Here is a 17,630-nt window from a genome sequence, read left to right on the forward strand (position 1 = left end):
CCCAGGTTGGTGGGGCTTCTCCCCTTGCCTTTCCAGGGATAACATAGTTCTTAAGAAAGCAGCACATGTCCACCTTGACAAAAGCATGTTAAATGGCATCAGTGCAACTTAACAAATTTATTGTGAGGTATGACATACAGTGACATGCCACCCTTATGTCTATGTGAGCCCCACTAGAAGGGACAGCAACTGGTCATCATTTGCTTTTGCATCTTTCCTTCTTTAAAACTCAGTTTTTCCAGCACCCAGACTGGGATGGACCAGGGACACGTTAATGAACAGATTCTAGGAACAACCATTACACAGGAAAGGAGAATTAAGAGAAAAAAGTGAAAGCACAAACTTCCAGCATGTGGGACAAGTATACCCAGCCAGACTCCACTATGGACTGTGAAAGGATTACAGAGCCAATTGAAGGCTCAGGCCTTCTTGAGGACAGGAGCCATTTTAATTACATAGTGTGTGCTATGTTTAATGGGTAGGAGGAACAATGTAAGAGAATATTTAGCTGAGAACCCAGGCTTTGTCTTTCTCTAGTACCTGTCATATAAGCTTGATCTACTGATTAACGACTTCCTGATTTAAATGATATGGTATCTAAAAGCCCAAGGAGTTCCTGTGTATTGAGCAGACTATATTCTATAGCCACTGAAATGTATGATAAAGACACCATATATCCAAACACGGACAAGCTTAATGTATACTTACTAGAATGTAGTAAGTAAAAGATACCAAATGCACAAAAATAGTAATAGTAGGATTATTTGTAAATTTTTCTTCTAAGGTTTAATGAAAAGTTAAAAAAAATCCTAGAAATTTGGAATGTCAGATAATTGCTTGTATACTATTTTACAAAATGCTCATTTAAGCCTTGACAGGCTCAGGAATTAATTTGAACCAAGATCTACAGAGGAAAAAACCCAAATCCACACCTAATTCCAAGTACAGTTTCAGTTAATATATCTGCTAGTTGCATGTCAGCATGTGACTTACTAGAGGATCCTGGATAGATCCCTGAGGCTACAGGAAACAATGATGTTTTCTGACAATGCCAAACCTGGAACCACCTGAGGGCATTAGAACCAATGACATCTACACTCTAACTCATCACAGTTTAAAGTTTTAAGATTCTCAGGTGATTTATACAAATTTGGGAAATAGTAACAATTTTCTATACTAATAAGTAGCATAAGATACTACTTAACACTTTCAAGAGAAAATTTCAAATGGAGGTTAAGTATACTTTCAGTAAGAAACCAACAACTTTATAAAAGACTAAGGTGATAAATCATGAAATACCAAAGTTTAAAAAACATAGTTTTAGTTTTATTTCAGCAACGTTTGGTTATCCAGGAGCAGTGAAAAGTTTGGCTACCTGGTAATAACCTTTCTTAGTTCTATCTACTACTTTGTAAGCTTGACCTTGTGATTCACATGCCTCAGATCTACTGTCTTGTCTGTGCCTTAAGGAGAAAAGGTATCAAATTCATTACAAAAAGTGTCTGTCACCTATGTCAGACACTACATTATCCCAGTCACCAGGAAACATTTGCCCTTTAGGGGCAATTAGGGTAATGCCCTACTCCTCACTGTCCTCCCTCAACTTCATTTCCCGTAAGAAATGAATGGAAACATTCAAACCATCAAAAATAAGACAAATTATTTTAAGGTATTAAAAAAAAAATCTCGACATGAGGGAACAATATGAGCATTAGGCCTGCAGAGCACAGAACTGCTGGAAGACGGCCAGGATGTGAGGGTCCAACTCGGCAGTGAAGAGCAGGTTCTCCAGGGTCACCATGTACTGCTGGATTATCTGGTGATGCTGTAGACACAGTAAACAGTTTTGGAGTCAGGAAAACGCACACACCCAAGCTTGTAGACCATTTCCCTCAGCAGCCCACCCACACTGAGGAATGAAAACAAGCAGGGAAAAGCAGTCATGCTGACAAACACTGGATTCCTGAAATGCCCCAACATTAAGAAACTGTAAGGAAATGGGAAAAGGGATGCTTAACAGTTTAAAACCAAAACCAAATAGTTCTTACAGCTTTCATCAAATGCAATTCATGATGCAAGACATGACAGGAGCTGCGGCTTGCAGCCGTACTACAGACCAGGTTCAGCAGGTGTCCCAATAACCAGACAGAAACCCAGACAGGCTCCAAACATAGGGAGCCAAAGCTTCAGAAGTGAGAGCACCTCGTCTCAGATTGAAATACACTCAGAGATGCCCATAGGACTGGGGCTCTCAATAAGCTTTTGAACTGGCAATAACTAAATATATCTAGGGAGAATTACTATTTGGATGCCTAAAGAATTATTATTATCAAGGGCAGGCCTGGTCTACATAGCAAGTTCCAGGCCAGCTAGAGCTACAGGGAAACCCTGTCTCAAAAAAAGACAAAAAAAAAAAAAAAAAAAAAAAAAAACGAATCGAACTTTTATTGCAGGGAATTAAGTGTCTGAAGAAGAAAAATCAATGTGAGCTCCCTGTACATCATTAAATTCAGCTGAAAGGAGGAGTTGGCGCTTGGTTTTTAGAAACCTCAGAAAGCTTACCTTGCTTCTTCAGGCACTGTTATCATGTGAACATGAGATTTTTTAAGGACTTTTATAATCCAATTACTGTTTTCTTACATTTTAGATTACAGCTATCCTGGGCTCTCTAGCATAGAAAACGGCAACCCAGGACACTCTGAGAATGCCTGTTCTGGCCTCCCTCTAGTGTAGGGGCTGAGATCTCAGCACACTGCTTAAGTGTGCCTGACCTGGCCTCCCTCTGGCATGGAGCTGAGAACTCAGTAGACTGCCTGAGAGCGCCTGGATCTGGCCTCCACGTGGTACAGATGGAATCCCACTGAAATGGGCCAATAGCCCATGGAAAACTGACAATGCAGAGACCTGAAACTTCAGTGCCTTGTCACAACAGGAGGAAGACCATCCCACACCTACCACCCCTCCAAGGCTCAGGGACTTTTGCATAAAGAGGTTGGCAGAAAGAATTTAAGAGCTGGAGGAAGGGGTGGAGTGTTAACTGGAAGTGTTTTCGGATCACTATGCCAGCAAGCTATAGTCACACCTCATCAAGGAGTCCAGGGGGGAGTCAGTTACCCCTCCCATCCAATCAGTCGACCGGAGCTGCATGTGGGGGAGGGGCTAAAAATATATATGCTGAGAATGCCAGGAGGCACCTCTCTCACCATTTTGTGCGGCTGTCAGGAAGTCACAGGATCTATATTTGAGTGTGGACTTTCCACTGTAGCCATAAATGAGGGGGTGCCCACTCTTCTGAAAATAAACCCTCACCCTATGCTCCGTTAGCAAGCCCAATAAACTACGATTAAAAAAAAAAAGCCAGAGGTAACGGAAACCATTATTCTACCAAAGTGGACCCCATGTTGGTAAATCCTTTGGTCTATTTTTTTTTCCCCTCTGGTCTTTTTGGGACAGGGTCTCCCTGTGACTCCAGTTGGCCTGGAGCTTGCTGGGTGGACTGGGCCAGACTTGAGCTCATAGAGATCTGCTGGGCTCTGCCTCCCAAGTGCTGGGATTGAAGACGTGTATCACCACATCCAGCTTTGGTCTTTTCTACCCTTAAACTTCATTGCATACATATTTTTATGTAACCTGATTCAAGTTTTTTTTCTGGAAAAATGTGTTAAAAATTGCCTCTTTTTGGAATAAAAGTATTCTTAAAAAAAGAAAATGGCAACCCAGAGTCTGAGTGATATAAAACCAATTTAAGTCTAAATCTTCTGATGAACAGTAGCGGCAGTAATGAACATGAACTACAGGGTGTACAGGGCCTACATAACCTCCTGCTAAATTTCATGAGGATTTTTTGGCAGTGGTAAGGAAAAAAACTCAGGGCCTCATGCATGCCAGACAAGGGTTTTAACACTGAGCTATAGTGCTAGACTGCTAAAGACTTTTTAAAATGGAAAACCTCTGTGGCTGAAAACTGGCTAAAAGCTATCTGCTCAAAGCCCCTCACAAACCTGTAGGAAGATTTGCTGAAGCCTCTCTATACAGTTCTTATACCACGGTGTTAATATACTGGTTCCATCAGTTTCACAGCGTACCAAGTGCTCAGTCAAGATCATGATAAACCGCTGAAAAGGATGGACAAAGTTGAACAGCATTAGAGGGAGGATTTTAACTCCTGAAACAAACTCCTAACCAAGGGTCTTCAAGTCCCACTTGCTCCCCCGACGGTGTGGACGCCTAACTTTCAGGATTCACTGAAGTGCTGCCAATCTAGAAAGGGACTGGCAATGTGAGAGGGCCCATTGCTGTTAGCAACACATAAAGGCCTTTAATGTCAAAATGACTTATCTTTTTCCAGTAATATTTTTTGGCATCTACATCTAAAAAGTGCAGCCATCTAAATCATAAATATGATGGGTGCGTAAATGGTGAGCAAACTGCAGACTCATGGTGGTCTCCAAGTGGTGACATTCCTTTGTAAATTTCTATATTCTTAGTATTTTTGTAAACTAAAAACAGCAATTTTTCAAACTAAAAGAATAGACTGTTTTTACATGTCCCAAACCGACCTACCTGAAATATGACGAGGAACAGGTTCTTCTGCTCGCTCTGGGCAGACTCCACTTTCTCCTGCAGTCTTTCTATCTGCTCCTCAAGGGCCCCATCCTTCCTGTCACTGCTTCGCTCATCATCGTCACTTCGCTGCAAAGGGCACAGGAGCAAAACAACAGCTCAGTGCATAAAATCTATCAAGAAAGGGGAAGGACTTTTTGTTGTGTGGACAAGGTCCCACTGTGGCCATGCTGGCCTTGAACTCATGATCTTCCTGCCTCTGCCTCCCCAGTGCTGGGCTTCACTAATTTTAATTTGAGGCAGGGGTGCTAGGGCTCCAAACCAGGAGCTCAGAGACGCCAAGGAGGTGATTTTATCACTGGGTTATATCCCTAGCCCCAGGGAAGGGTTTTATATTTAAGGGCTTACGTCCTTACAGGGAAAAGCTCTAGCGGCAACCCCATCCTTGCTAGGGTGGGGAAATTGGGTGGCACTGGTCTTGGTAACATCAGTGGGGTGGTGTCACTACCATGGTCCGCTCAATCATTAAACTGTTTTCTATTCTGGTGAATACACCTAAAACCAAGAAACCCTGCAATGGAAGCCAAACCAGAGATGATAAACTAAAGAAAGTAACCTTTGTGGCCAACACTATTCAGGACCACCCCATACAATAAACTATCTGCTCTCTGAACAGTTTTGTGCAACCTGTGACTCAAAAAATAAACTACTATCAAAGCAATGGATCTGGAATATCCTCCAGTTTTGAGCTTAGCTTCTTTTAATAATCAACACATGACTTACTCGTTTATGCTGCCTTGCCAGTTTCTCTTTAGCTTCTTCTAGCTCTTTCTGGATCTTCAGAACATGCTTGTTCATCTTACGAATTGTAGAGTGCAAGATTTCCCAAACAAACAACCTTAAAGTAATATGGCATTTGGTTACTGTATGCCAAGATGTACTTACAGATAAAACATATAATTTTACAGTGCATCATTCTTGAACTCACAGAGATCCATCTGCCTCTGCCTCCTGAGTGCTGGGATTAAAGGTGTGCGCCACCACGCCTGGCACCAGTGCATCATTCTTAAAAGCTGATATAGCTTTCTACCCTGTGGGCAGAATTAGGCTTCCTTCTCCAGCACTAGTTAATTCACAATTATTGTGAATTGTGCAAGCATCTTTTTTCTACCCACTGGACTTAGGTACACTCCCAGAGAGCAATGCTGTGTCCTGTCTTCATCTGTCTCTTAATAAGACACTAAACATTAGAAATAAATACATCTCTCTTCTAGATGATATGCAGTGTTGAACTTTTCTCACCATGGAGCCTTACCTGAGGCTCATTTTACACACTACACGCTTAGCTAATACACATTCAGCAAATTACATTGGGATAACCAAGAAAATTACTAGGTGATAACAGACTGATGAAAAGTAAGATGAACATTTATTATTTTTAATTATTTATCGTGACTTTATTTTTATTTATTTTAAGTGCACCCATGTCATGCAATGCCCATGGAGGACAGAAGAAGGTGTTGGATCCCCTGGAACTGGAGTTATGGACGGTTGTTAGCCATCATGTGGGTGCTGGGATTTGAACCTCTTCTGCAAGAGCAGCCAGTGCTCTTAACCTCTGACCCAACTCTTCAGTCCCAAAAGATGAACATTTATATATCGGCTATGTCATCAAGAATAGTTCAAATAGGAGGATCATCTGTGGGCTCTTTAAATGCCTGCTCTATAAATGGTTTATTTTAAGAAGCAGCTCTGCTGTCCTGTCTGCATGCTAGGCCTCCTACCCTCAAGACACAGCACAGGAGAACTTCTTTCTGTAAATTTGGATTCAGTTGACAATTCAAATGGAAAATAATCAAACAATTTACCCATGATAATGTTAGTAGGCAGGACAAAAGAAGAGCCCTCTAAGTCTTGGTAGGGGTCAGGGAAGACTTATGGAGTTAGGAATACTCGAGTAACTGAATGACCTCAGAATGCTTGGGGCTAAATTCATGGCTTTGACTGTGTAACTGGGTAAATTACTTAAAGCACTCTGGCATTTTCCTATTCTGCAGAGTATAACAACAATGGAACAACTTTTATGGTAAGCAGGAAATGGATCAAGAACACAAAACATTCAGGCTAAGGCTCACCACATATGTGGGTGTTTAGTGTTCTGAATGTCTGAGAATCTGAGAATGGCTTTTTGTTGTCTTCATTTGAGTATGCTAACTTGGCTGCCATAACAGGCTTTAAACACATTTAAATTGATTTATTTTGTGTCTGTGTGTCTTTGTGCTCACACATGTGAAGGTTAGAGGCCAATTAGCAGGAAGTCATTTCTTTCCTTCCACCATCCACTCTAGGGATCCAACCCAGGGATATCAGGTTGTCATGCTTATGGCAAGCACCCTTACCCACTGAGCCATCTCTTTGGCCTATAACAACTTTGATCAATCTGTCACTATAGGATTTAGTCAATTACAGATCAGTGTGCACTGGCAATAACAGATACAGTGGAGAATAGGACTGTGATAGACTTTATTTTCTCTCTATGCACATCATTTGCTTAGTCTTGATTCTGATCAACTGCAAAGCCTGTGAAACTCCAGAAATACAAAATGTTACTAGGTGATAGGAATTATTTTATAAAGTTCATGTTCTCTTAGGATGGGTAAATGTTGTCTCTTCTATGTGCTCCAAATTCTAGTCCAAACCTAGTAAAGTCACGAGACAGCTCCGATGAGAAGATCCAGTTTGCTACAGCAGCACAATCAACAATCTGCGTACGAATCATCTTATCAACCAATACAGCAATCATCTACAATGAGAAAACAAACAGGAGAAGCCTCACTGTTATGTAGGGAAAAAAACCCCAATAATCCTATGAAAATAAAACAGGGAGTCTATAAAATTCAGTTTCAATAGCAATGGAGACAACCGGTTTAACCAGTAGGTCATCCCCTTGCCCCACCCTCCAAATTGGGCTTCATGTAGTTAAGGTTAGCCTTGAACTTCTGATCTTCCTATCACCTCCTAAGTGCTACGATTATAGTCACTCCTGACTTAACCAGTAGGTATTAAGGTTTATTCTGCATTTTGCTTAGCTCTGGTACTCTGTATGAACAGTAACGATTACATGAAAAGAAAAAACTCTGAATGGTAGCGCTTAACCTTAAAAAAACAAAAAACAAAAAACTTTAAGTGATAATACCTATATAAAAAGCATATATAAGCTGGGCGTGGTAGCACACAACTTTAGTCCCACCACTTGGGAGGCAGAAGCAGGTGGATCTTTGTGAGATCTAGGCCAGCCTGGTCTATGTATCAAGTTCCAGGCCAGCTGGGGCTACAGGAAAAACCAACAAAAAGCATATATATGTAATTTCAACTGAAATCCCCTCAAATTAAAAAAAAGAAACACTATCAGAGTCTTAAATGTCTATTAGTATTATTTCAATGCCTTAATACACAGAATGTAAATAATATATCAAGACTTAAGAAATCTAAGTCTTGTTTGTAGAGACACAATTTGCAGACTCTGTCAAGCAGCAATTTTCTTTCTCGGCACCCAACATGTGGGGAGATAACTGTAGCACAAAACCAAATCACAATGCCTTTCAAAGAACGTATTAAGGGCTGTCAAGATGGCTCAGCAGGCAAGGTGGAACCAAGCCCAAGATCTGAGTCCGATCCCCAGGAACCATACGATAGGAGAGAACTAACTCCTGAAAGTTGTCCTCTGACCTTCACACAGGTACTATGGCACATGCCACATCCAATAAATGAAATTAAAAAAAAAAAAAAATCTTTTTGAGACAGGGTCTTCCTGTAGACCCTGTTGGCCTGGAACTCACTATGTAAACCAGTCTGTCCTTCAACTCAAGAGATCTACCTGCCTCTGCTTCCCCAGTGCTGGGATTAAAGGTGTGCAGTTTATTATTCCCATGGTACCAAAAAAGTTTACACATTTAAAAAGCGTTCTCCAAGCAGTATCAAATTTAATTTTGTTATGTGAATCTACATAGCCAGGGCCTTACTATCTTAACTACATAATTTTTACCTGTGGATGGTTCCTCCAAACCTCAAACATAACTCTCAGCACATGCAACTTTCCCTCGTCACTTTCTGCTAGGGTTTTGAAGACTTCATGAAACCTTTTGACAACAGGGAGAAAAACATCACAAATAATTATTCATTAGCTATTTTAATATTTTCAAAGCCTTTTCAATGTTACTCAATTTACAATGTAATAACCAGATGCAAAATAACCAAATATTAAACACTAAGGGCATGGAAAACGTAACTAGGAATTCAGCCTGTAGGGAAGCGGTCACCACGTCTCAGAGAGGGACATTTACATGCTCTTTTTCTTTCGAACTCTTGTCAACCTTAGGGCAGGTTCTTGCTTCTGTTTACTGTCCTTTCAAAAGCTACTGAGAACTTCTGCCTGTATAAGGGGCTGTCCTGAAAACCTAGGTTTTTAGCAATGCCTTGCAAGTAAATAAGCTGTGCGCAGAGGCTGCGAGATGTAATGGAAAGTGTTTTAGTCACCCAACCATACCTCACTCTAATGATCTATTAAGAACTTCATATTTAACAGTTTTAAGCCAAAATTACTATAGCACTGCTGTTCAAACATTTATACTTACTTTGCAAGAGCACTGAAGGAGTGACTGAATGATTTGGCTGCTAAGTGTAGCAGAGTCTGCACAAAGACCTCTATTTTCAATGGGTTAAAACTGAACCCTTCATCTGAAAAATATTTCACAGTAACATTTTAAAAAATGTAAACACTAATTTCCTGATGCTGTACCTGGAATTCTAAGCAGACAGCATGCTCATAGTCAAATGATTTCAGACACTAACATTAATAATCTTTCAATCATAACAACGAAAGTCCACCACTGATTTCAAATATTCAAAATACAAAATTAAGCATAACCATAATTCTTTTTTTTAGGAGATGGTTTTCCTGATTCTTCTACAGAATTCAATGATTTTTTTGTTGTTATTTTGTTCTGAAGCAAGATTTCACTAGTGCTGGCTGGCCTGGAACTTACTGTATGGACCAGGCCTAGAACTGTCATCAGTCCTCTTGCCTCTGCCACCTGAGGGCTGGGATTAACAGACTTGCAACCATGCCTGGCTTATGATCCATTTCTTTAAACAAAATATCATGCATATTTCCTTATTCATATTCTGTCTATGTGATATGAAATATTATCAAAATCAGTAAACACTTAAAACTATGACTTAAGATATCTAACAAACTCTTATCTTGGTCTTGACTTGATCTTCCTAGGTATATACTCCCCAACCAAATGGTTCTCTGTAGACTTGCCATCTACTCTCCTGATTTGGCTTAGAGCAATACATAGATTCACTTACTACAAAGAACTAAATCTTTCATTATGTCTTATCCAGTGACAAGACAAATCTCTCCTTCTGTCCTTATCCAATCACAATTCAGGTAAACTTGTATTTCATTTTGGAAACTTTCCCACTTCTGCTCAGAAAACAAAACAAAGCTAAGATGTTGGCTGAAATGGTACATACTCAGTAAATGTGTCAAGCATTAGTATTACAATAGCTTAAAATTTGGAGAAAATAACCATTATACTAAAAATATCCAACACACTAAGTCTTTCCATTTAGGAATCTGGATAGTGAAAGCAGAAATATTTATTTTTATTTTATCTGTATGAGTGTTTTGCTTGTATGTATGCCTGTGCATCACATGCATACCTGGTGCCTCAGAGGTCAAAAGGAGGAGTAGGATCCCCTGGTACTAGAGTTATAGATGTTGGTAGCCACCATGTGGGTGCTGAGAACAAAACCAGGTCCTCTCCAAGAGCAGTTATGCTTTGAACTGCTGAGCCATCTCTCCAGCCTTGGTTCATATTCTTAATATAAACTGCTTCACAGGATTGTTAGGACTGCTTCTCAGGTAAGGGTGAAAATATGTGATTCTGACCACAGGCAACATACCGCCTTATGAGCAACCAATGGAATTTGAGAAAACTCGTGTTATATCAGAGTTATGCTTATGCTTTTGCTTGATCTGTGCATAGTTCCACTGAAAAAAATAAGTAATTGTCTTACCGTCATCATCATCCTGGTTAGGATTTGGTACATCTTTCAGAATGCTGAAAATTTCAGCATTAGTTGCCTTACTTTTAAAAGCAACAGATAAACAGAGTGCCACAGAATGTCCAGGAAGAGAATCTAGAACAGAATGGAGGGGAAGGTAGATCAAGCGAAAGGCTACCCTTATCAATAGATAACTGAGAAACTGAAGAAAAATCCAAGTTCTTTCTTTTGGAAAGAATAATCTTTAAAGATCAGTATTTAAACCTTGTATGATACTATACATGAAAGTTTCACTTAATAGGTCAATGGTTTTTCACCTAAAACTAATTTTCATTTCAACACTTACAAACACTACTGGGTGGTGATCTTTTTCAGGATAATTCAGCTGTCTTATACTAATCTCCATTAGCCAGGAGCTGTTAAGTTCAAAAGCTTCTCTTTCATTTCTGCCCATAACCCTCTCTTCCTTCATCTGGGACACGAGTACAAATAAGGTGAGGGCTGCTGACCACAGAGAGGCTTTCCGCTCAATCTCTTGTGTTTACATTCTCTGATGCTTATTTGAGGCAACCCTGCATGCTTACTATTGGTTAGGATCTGTTGGGTGCTTATGGTATAAAATTTGTGTTACTGTAAAGGCATCACCAGAGCAATAGGAAATGTACTTTCAGTGCAATATAGTCAAAGAGGTAACCAAAAAGGCAATCTTGACATAAGATTAGAAGGTTGAGACCTGTAATGACTGAAGTCTACTACAGGTCATATAAGGACAGTCATGTAACTAACACCTGCTGTGAACTTTTCCCAGAAAGTAAACAAGACAATCACACAAAAACAAAACAAAAATCCTTTGTCATCAAGCAATTTACACTCTAGATGAAGAGCCAAGACATTAAGCACAAAATGTGAGGCTGACTGATGGTCTGGGATCTGCTCCATGCAACCTCAGCAGCCCGACCTGACACCTAACTCCACAGCAGTCATTAGCATTGCACAACACCTTGCCTTCATTAAATGTAAACATGGCACAGAGCAGAAAAGGACACAGCAAATCTTAGCTCCTCTGAGTCACAGTGCAATCTCAGAGACAATGTAAACAAACCTAGAAGTAGACCGCCATGTGCCCCATTGCTACTAACATCAGACCTGAACCATTATCAGAAGATAACCAATTCAGGCAATCACCATAATAAATACACACTTTCTGTTCCAGTACATTCTAGGTATACATTTATCTTACTATTCCTCGCACCATATTTAAAATGTCATGGAGAAAATACTGTAAAAAGTATAAATTAGAAAAAAGTTATGCTAGTAGTAACTAATTAGATTAACAACAAAATCCTTAATATGCAGTCGCTGGTGACAGGCTACTTTCCAAATAGAGGAAATATAGCCTCAGTCAATTTCTCCACCTACAAATAACTGACTTCAGAGCATACTTGCATATTTTTTTTTTAAGATTTTTTTTTTTACTTACTGCTACTTTCATCTCCATACTTGTAAATGCAGGCTGGGTTTGCAGGACATAGAGCTGAGAAGGTAGGAGGAACAATATCTAATATATGCTGGTGGTAAGACAACCTATAACACAAATAAGAACCTCAGAAAATATCATCAGTTTTATTCTTGATAACACCCAACTTGCCTGGAAAGCTATAATCTCTGGTATCCCCAACTCATCTGACAACCAAGGATCAAATGGGGCAAAAAAAAGGCGTAAACCCTTTGAAAAACAGCATAAGTAAACTCAGGCCTGACTGCATTGGGGTGTGGGGTAAGAGGCCCACAAGTCTGGGGTAAAAGATGTGAAGTGACAGTGGGGTTGGGTGGAGGAGGTAAAGTTAGTATGGTTGGGACACTGGTTGTGTTGCACCAAAGAAATACAAACGGGATAATTGGAGCCAAGTTTCTTACTGCCTGAGAAAGTACTTATACTTCATAGTATAGAGGAAGGCAAGAAACCACGTGGGCTTGGATGGGAAGAAAGGGATATACCTCTACCCAGAGTGAGAGAGAGAATTTGTGTCCTCCAAAGGCCTGGAGCCAATAACACCCTTCCCCCCGGAAAATACTCATTTAGAGCCCAGATCATAGTTCCCCAAATATTTATCTTTAAATAGATGAATCCAAGGAAGGTTGTGGAAATACATTTTGAGCTTAGAAAAGCTTACACCAGAAAATAGGAAAGGCTCATGAAAGATGGAAGACATGGGAAAAAAACCAAAAACCTTTATTTGCTTAATTTAGAATCCAGATGCTATGGTTGCCGAATTTTAGGCCTAAATCCTGATTAAAAAGTGAGATGGAGCTGGGTGTGGTGCCTGCCTTTAATCCCAGCACTTGGCAGGCAGAGGCAGGCAGATCTCTGAGTTCAAGGCCAGCTTGGTCTACACAGCAAGTTCTAGGTCTGCTGGGGCTACAGGGAGGCCCTGTCTCAAAACCCCCCCAAAACCAAACCAAAACAAAAAACCCAAAAACACCAAAAATAAAAAACAAAACAAAAAAAAGGGCAAGATGGTCCTAGCTCCAAATTCAAGTTTACCTCTCACGACTCAAAGAAGCTTCTTTTTGCAACAGAGACTATTATAAAGTTCCAAACTGGTCAAAATAGAATGTGATTGTACTGTGCCCAGCCCTAAGTGAAAGATCTACAATGCAACCTCTACACCTAAGGCACAGGGAACATAGAGGAAGAGGGGGTTAGAAAGATTGTAAGAGCCAGAGGGACAAGACATCTGCTGCTAGTTAATGCAGTTGACAAGCCAAAGTGGATGGGGGAAATTTTATGAGGTCCTACCTCAAAACTACAGGCAATCAATGGATGCTGAGGGAGGGAAAGTTTTCTCCAGGGACCAGCTCCCTTAGGCTATTAAATCCCAAGTGGGCAGCCCTAAACATAGGTACACACTAGCACCATTAAGTGGACTCAGTGTACACACACACATATGTATGTTATACATATATATGTATATTTACAAATGTATGTATATTCATGTTAACAATAATAAAGAGGACAAGAAATTGAGAGGAAGTGCACATGGGAGAAGTTGGAAGGGGTAGAAAAAAATGCAAACATAATATTCATGCATAAAATTCTCAAAAAAAGTGAGAAGATAGGCAAGAACCTAGATTTAGAAACGATATTGTGAAGCTGGGTATGATGGTGGACACCTTCAATCCCAGCACTTGGCAGAGGTGGGTGGATCTCTGTGAGATAGAAACCAGGATGGTTTACATAGTGAGTTCCAGGTCAGCTAGGGTTAATGCAAAGGAGAAAGAAATTATGTGAGCGAACCTAGGGGAGCTAAATGAAGGAGAAAACACAAAGACCTTACCTCATACATTTTTCTAGAACTTCTCTTACAAACTTTGGCTTGGGACTTTCAGGATCTTGAGTAAGACAATCTGACCTAAAGAGGAAACGTAGTTATATTAAGGTCTTACACGTAATCTGCATTACCCAACTTGCTGTAGTTCCTACCTATTATTTCATCTATATACAGTAACAAAGTATCAATGAAATGAATACTTCAGACATCATTCTTTTAAGATAATTCTAAATTATTTTTCCCTTTTCTGGATGTGGTGGCACATACCTTTAAACCCAGCAGAGGCAGGCAGATCTCTGTTTGAGGCCAGCCTGGTCTACACTGCAAGTTCCAGGCTAGCAAGGGCTACAAAGTGAGACCTTGTCTCTAAATAAATAAATCAGCAAACAGAAATCAAGGTCCCTGCGTGCATCTGTGCATGGGGGCCAAAGGACAGCTTTAGGTGTCCTTCTGGCAGCCACCCACCTTGTTTGAGATAGGTTTTCTTACTGGCCTAGAACTAGTTCATTAGGCTAGACCGGTTGGCTAGTGGGCTCCAGATCTGCCAGGAGCCTCAGTGCTGGGATTAAAAGTGCATGACTCCATGCCTGCCTTTTTCATGTGAGTTCTGGGGATCAAAGTCTTCATGTTTGCACAGCAAGCACTTTACAGACTGAGCTATCTCCATAGTCTGGATACTTAAGTTTTTTGATTATAGAAAGAGGAAGAATAAAACATTACACTTACCAATCTTCCCAGCTCCAACGGAACTGAAAGTTACTTAGATGATGAGAAAACCAATTAATAAACCTACATTGGAGAGAGGGGCACGGAAGAAAAGGGAGAATAGATTTTAGACCATGAATATATAATAATCTTTATTATACAGACAAACCTTATTTTATGATTGACAAGCACACCCATTACCTGTAGCTTTATCTTCTGACATTTCTTTTCTTGTGACTCTTCTGATTCATTTTAAAATTATTATTCTTTTATGTGTATGAGTATACTGTCTGCATGTATGTAAGTGCAGCCAGGGTGTACAATGAACTTGGAGGTCAGAACAGGGTGCCAGATTCCCTGGAACTGGAGTTATGGACAGTTCTTAGCTGCCATGTGGGTGCTGGGAACTGAAGGCAGGTCCTCTGCAAGAGCAGCCAGCACTCTTAACCTCTGAGCCATCTCTTTAGCCCTGCTGACTCTTTTATAGTGCCCTCCCTCAGTTCTCACAACAAGGCTACATTTTCCTCCTCTTAGGTGAGTGGCAGACACAGTTTAGCACTATTTTGTGTGCTATCCTTATATAACTCTCCCAACTAAGAAGGAACATACTATTTTCCTCATGTAACTACTGATGAAATGGAGGCAGTTAAAAGAAATTACAGATAAACATTTACAAATCATTTACAAATGGCAGAGCCAAAGTATAATCTCTTACACACATGATCTTTTAAACATTTTCATTTTTAGCAGGTGTGGGAAGAGGCAGAAGGCAGAAGCAGGTGGATCTCTGTGAGTTCAAGGCCAGCCTGGTCTACGCAGTGAGTTCCAGGCCAGCTGGGGCTACATGCTGTCTCAAAAGAGACTCCACCCCCCCCCAAAAAATGAAAAGAAGATCTTCTTTAAAGGATAAAAACTCATTCAATTTTAGGTATTATAGGGTTTATACTGAGTTCAATATTGTTTAAACTGTATTAATTCAACTGTGAACCTAAAAATTTACAGCCGCTTTTGAAAGAGATGTATCCTTGTTCTGGAATGTGTTACTGAGTATGTTAAAGCTGTAATGAAATGTTCCTTTTAATCATGTGGTTATTAAATTTTTAAAAAAGTTTAAAAAATTAAAAAAAATACTTCTTCAACGCATAAAAATATGCTCCTTATTAATTAGTAGATGTAAAAAACATTACCACTGAAATCTACCTGATGACTTTATATCCATGCTCAAGTGCCAAGGATCTCAGAAAGTAACCGACTGTGACTAGTAATCAGATATATGGAGATTAGAAACGCATGTGCAAACATCTAAGTATTAAATGCATTACAAATGAATTTTTCTGTATGAAACTGTATATTTTAATAATGAAATGGAGAGCTTTCTTAAAGGTTAAAACCTCATTCAGTTTTATGTCTTACAGGGTTTATACTGAGTACAATATTGTATAACTATTAATTCAACTGTAAATTTAAAAATTTACAGTCAATTTTGAAAGAGATGCATCTTAGCTCTAGAAACTGTTACTGAATAAGTCAATGCTGTTGTAATGAAATGCTTCTTCTAATTATGTGGTTATTAAATAACTAATTTTTTAAAAAAAAGAAATTTTATTTTTTAACTTATATGTGTCTGTGTGTGGGTATGTGCATACGGATATGGTGCTCACAGAAGCCAGAAGAGGATCCCCTGGTGCTAGAGTTACAGGTGGTTGCAAGCCACCAGATGTGGGTGCTGGGAACCACACTTAGTTCTCTGAGAGCAGCAAGCACACTTAACCACTAAGCCATCTCTCTGGTCCCACTATGATCTTTTCAAAACAGCCTACACCCATGAAGTCCCCTTTCCCTTACAAATACACTTAGCTGTTGAACTAGAAAGGAAACATCTTAGTGTGTTGCAAATGTCTTAAGAGCACTCAAGATATTTAATGAATGTGGAGGCCACACAATTGTTATTTTATTAGAGTGGAGAGAAAAACCAAAAGGTACTTCTTTAAAACACATCCCTCACAATCTCTAATTTCAATCACTTGAATTTATCAAGGCAATGGCCTAAGACAGTCCTGATAATTTTCAGATACAGATACAAAACATACAGAAATTAGAAAACTATTCAATTCTTCTGATCTGATTTGGGAAATGAACAAAAGAAACAATACCAGCTGAGAAAAATGGTCATACAGGCTTCTCCAAAAGAAAACAGTGAGCATGAAAGTACTGCAGCAGTAACAATCCAATACCGATTTTAGTTTATTGATTAAAAATAAATAGAAAACCTTAAAGCTGTAGGCTTGAAAACACTGCTCTGTAATTACTTTCAAAGCTATTTGCTTTTGTTTATATGTAATAAACACATAGCATTAGGTTATCTTTCAAAATAAATTGCTTCATTTTTTTTTTTTAATTTTTACTTTATTTATCGAGACACGGTCTCCCTGTAGTCCCAGCTGGCCTGGAACTTTCATCTTGATCTCACATAGATCCGCCTGACTCTGACTCTGCCTCCCCTCCCCAGTGCTGGAATTAAAGGTGTAGGCCACCATGCCTAGCAATAAATTTATTTTAAAGAACTTACATATGCAAGTAGAAAGTAGAAAAAAGTAGGCCTAAGCATCACATACAATCAAAGAAAACCACAGCATGGGCAGCATTCCATAGAGACAGACTAGAAAGACTAGTACTGTTATAACAAGTGATTTTAGGAAAGCATCAAAGAATCTGGAAATCTTTAAGTGATCTGAGCAAATTCTTCTATCAAGTATAAAGAACAGAAGGTGCTAACATAACCCTCAGTGCAGAAATAAGCAACTACTGTACCTGTCTACACACGTAGTGCTCATTGTGTCCAGACGCATGTATAGCATTTCAGTTGCCTGTGCAAGCTGTGAATTGGAAGATAAGGAAAACTACTCTCCACTCTCCTTCAAAATAAGCTGTGACAGAGAAAAAAAAGCAAAATAC

The 17,630-nt window shown here is 39.6% G+C and overlaps 1 protein-coding gene across 1 annotated transcript in view; it reads right to left on the minus strand.

Moving 5' to 3' along the window:
* Positions 1-249: 249 nt before the first annotated feature.
* Ncbp1 (nuclear cap binding protein subunit 1) overlaps positions 250-17,630 on the minus strand; it is a 47,298-nt gene continuing 29,917 nt past the window's right edge. The window contains exons 12-23 of the mRNA XM_008847656.3: positions 17,487-17,551; positions 14,697-14,759; positions 13,977-14,051; positions 12,119-12,222; positions 10,651-10,773; positions 9,198-9,300; positions 8,609-8,702; positions 7,263-7,366; positions 5,347-5,461; positions 4,564-4,692; positions 4,002-4,115; positions 250-1,825 (exon numbers count right to left, since the gene is read on the minus strand). Of these exons, the coding sequence (XP_008845878.1) occupies positions 1,712-1,825; positions 4,002-4,115; positions 4,564-4,692; positions 5,347-5,461; positions 7,263-7,366; positions 8,609-8,702; positions 9,198-9,300; positions 10,651-10,773; positions 12,119-12,222; positions 13,977-14,051; positions 14,697-14,759; positions 17,487-17,551 (1,203 nt within the window). The 3' untranslated portion in view covers positions 250-1,711. The remainder of the gene's footprint in view (positions 1,826-4,001; positions 4,116-4,563; positions 4,693-5,346; positions 5,462-7,262; positions 7,367-8,608; positions 8,703-9,197; positions 9,301-10,650; positions 10,774-12,118; positions 12,223-13,976; positions 14,052-14,696; positions 14,760-17,486; positions 17,552-17,630) is intronic.

This window comes from Nannospalax galili, unplaced genomic scaffold, assembly GCF_000622305.1.
Source record: "Nannospalax galili isolate Female #2095 unplaced genomic scaffold, S.galili_v1.0 scaffold263, whole genome shotgun sequence".
Classification (NCBI taxonomy): domain Eukaryota; kingdom Metazoa; phylum Chordata; class Mammalia; order Rodentia; family Spalacidae; genus Nannospalax; species Nannospalax galili.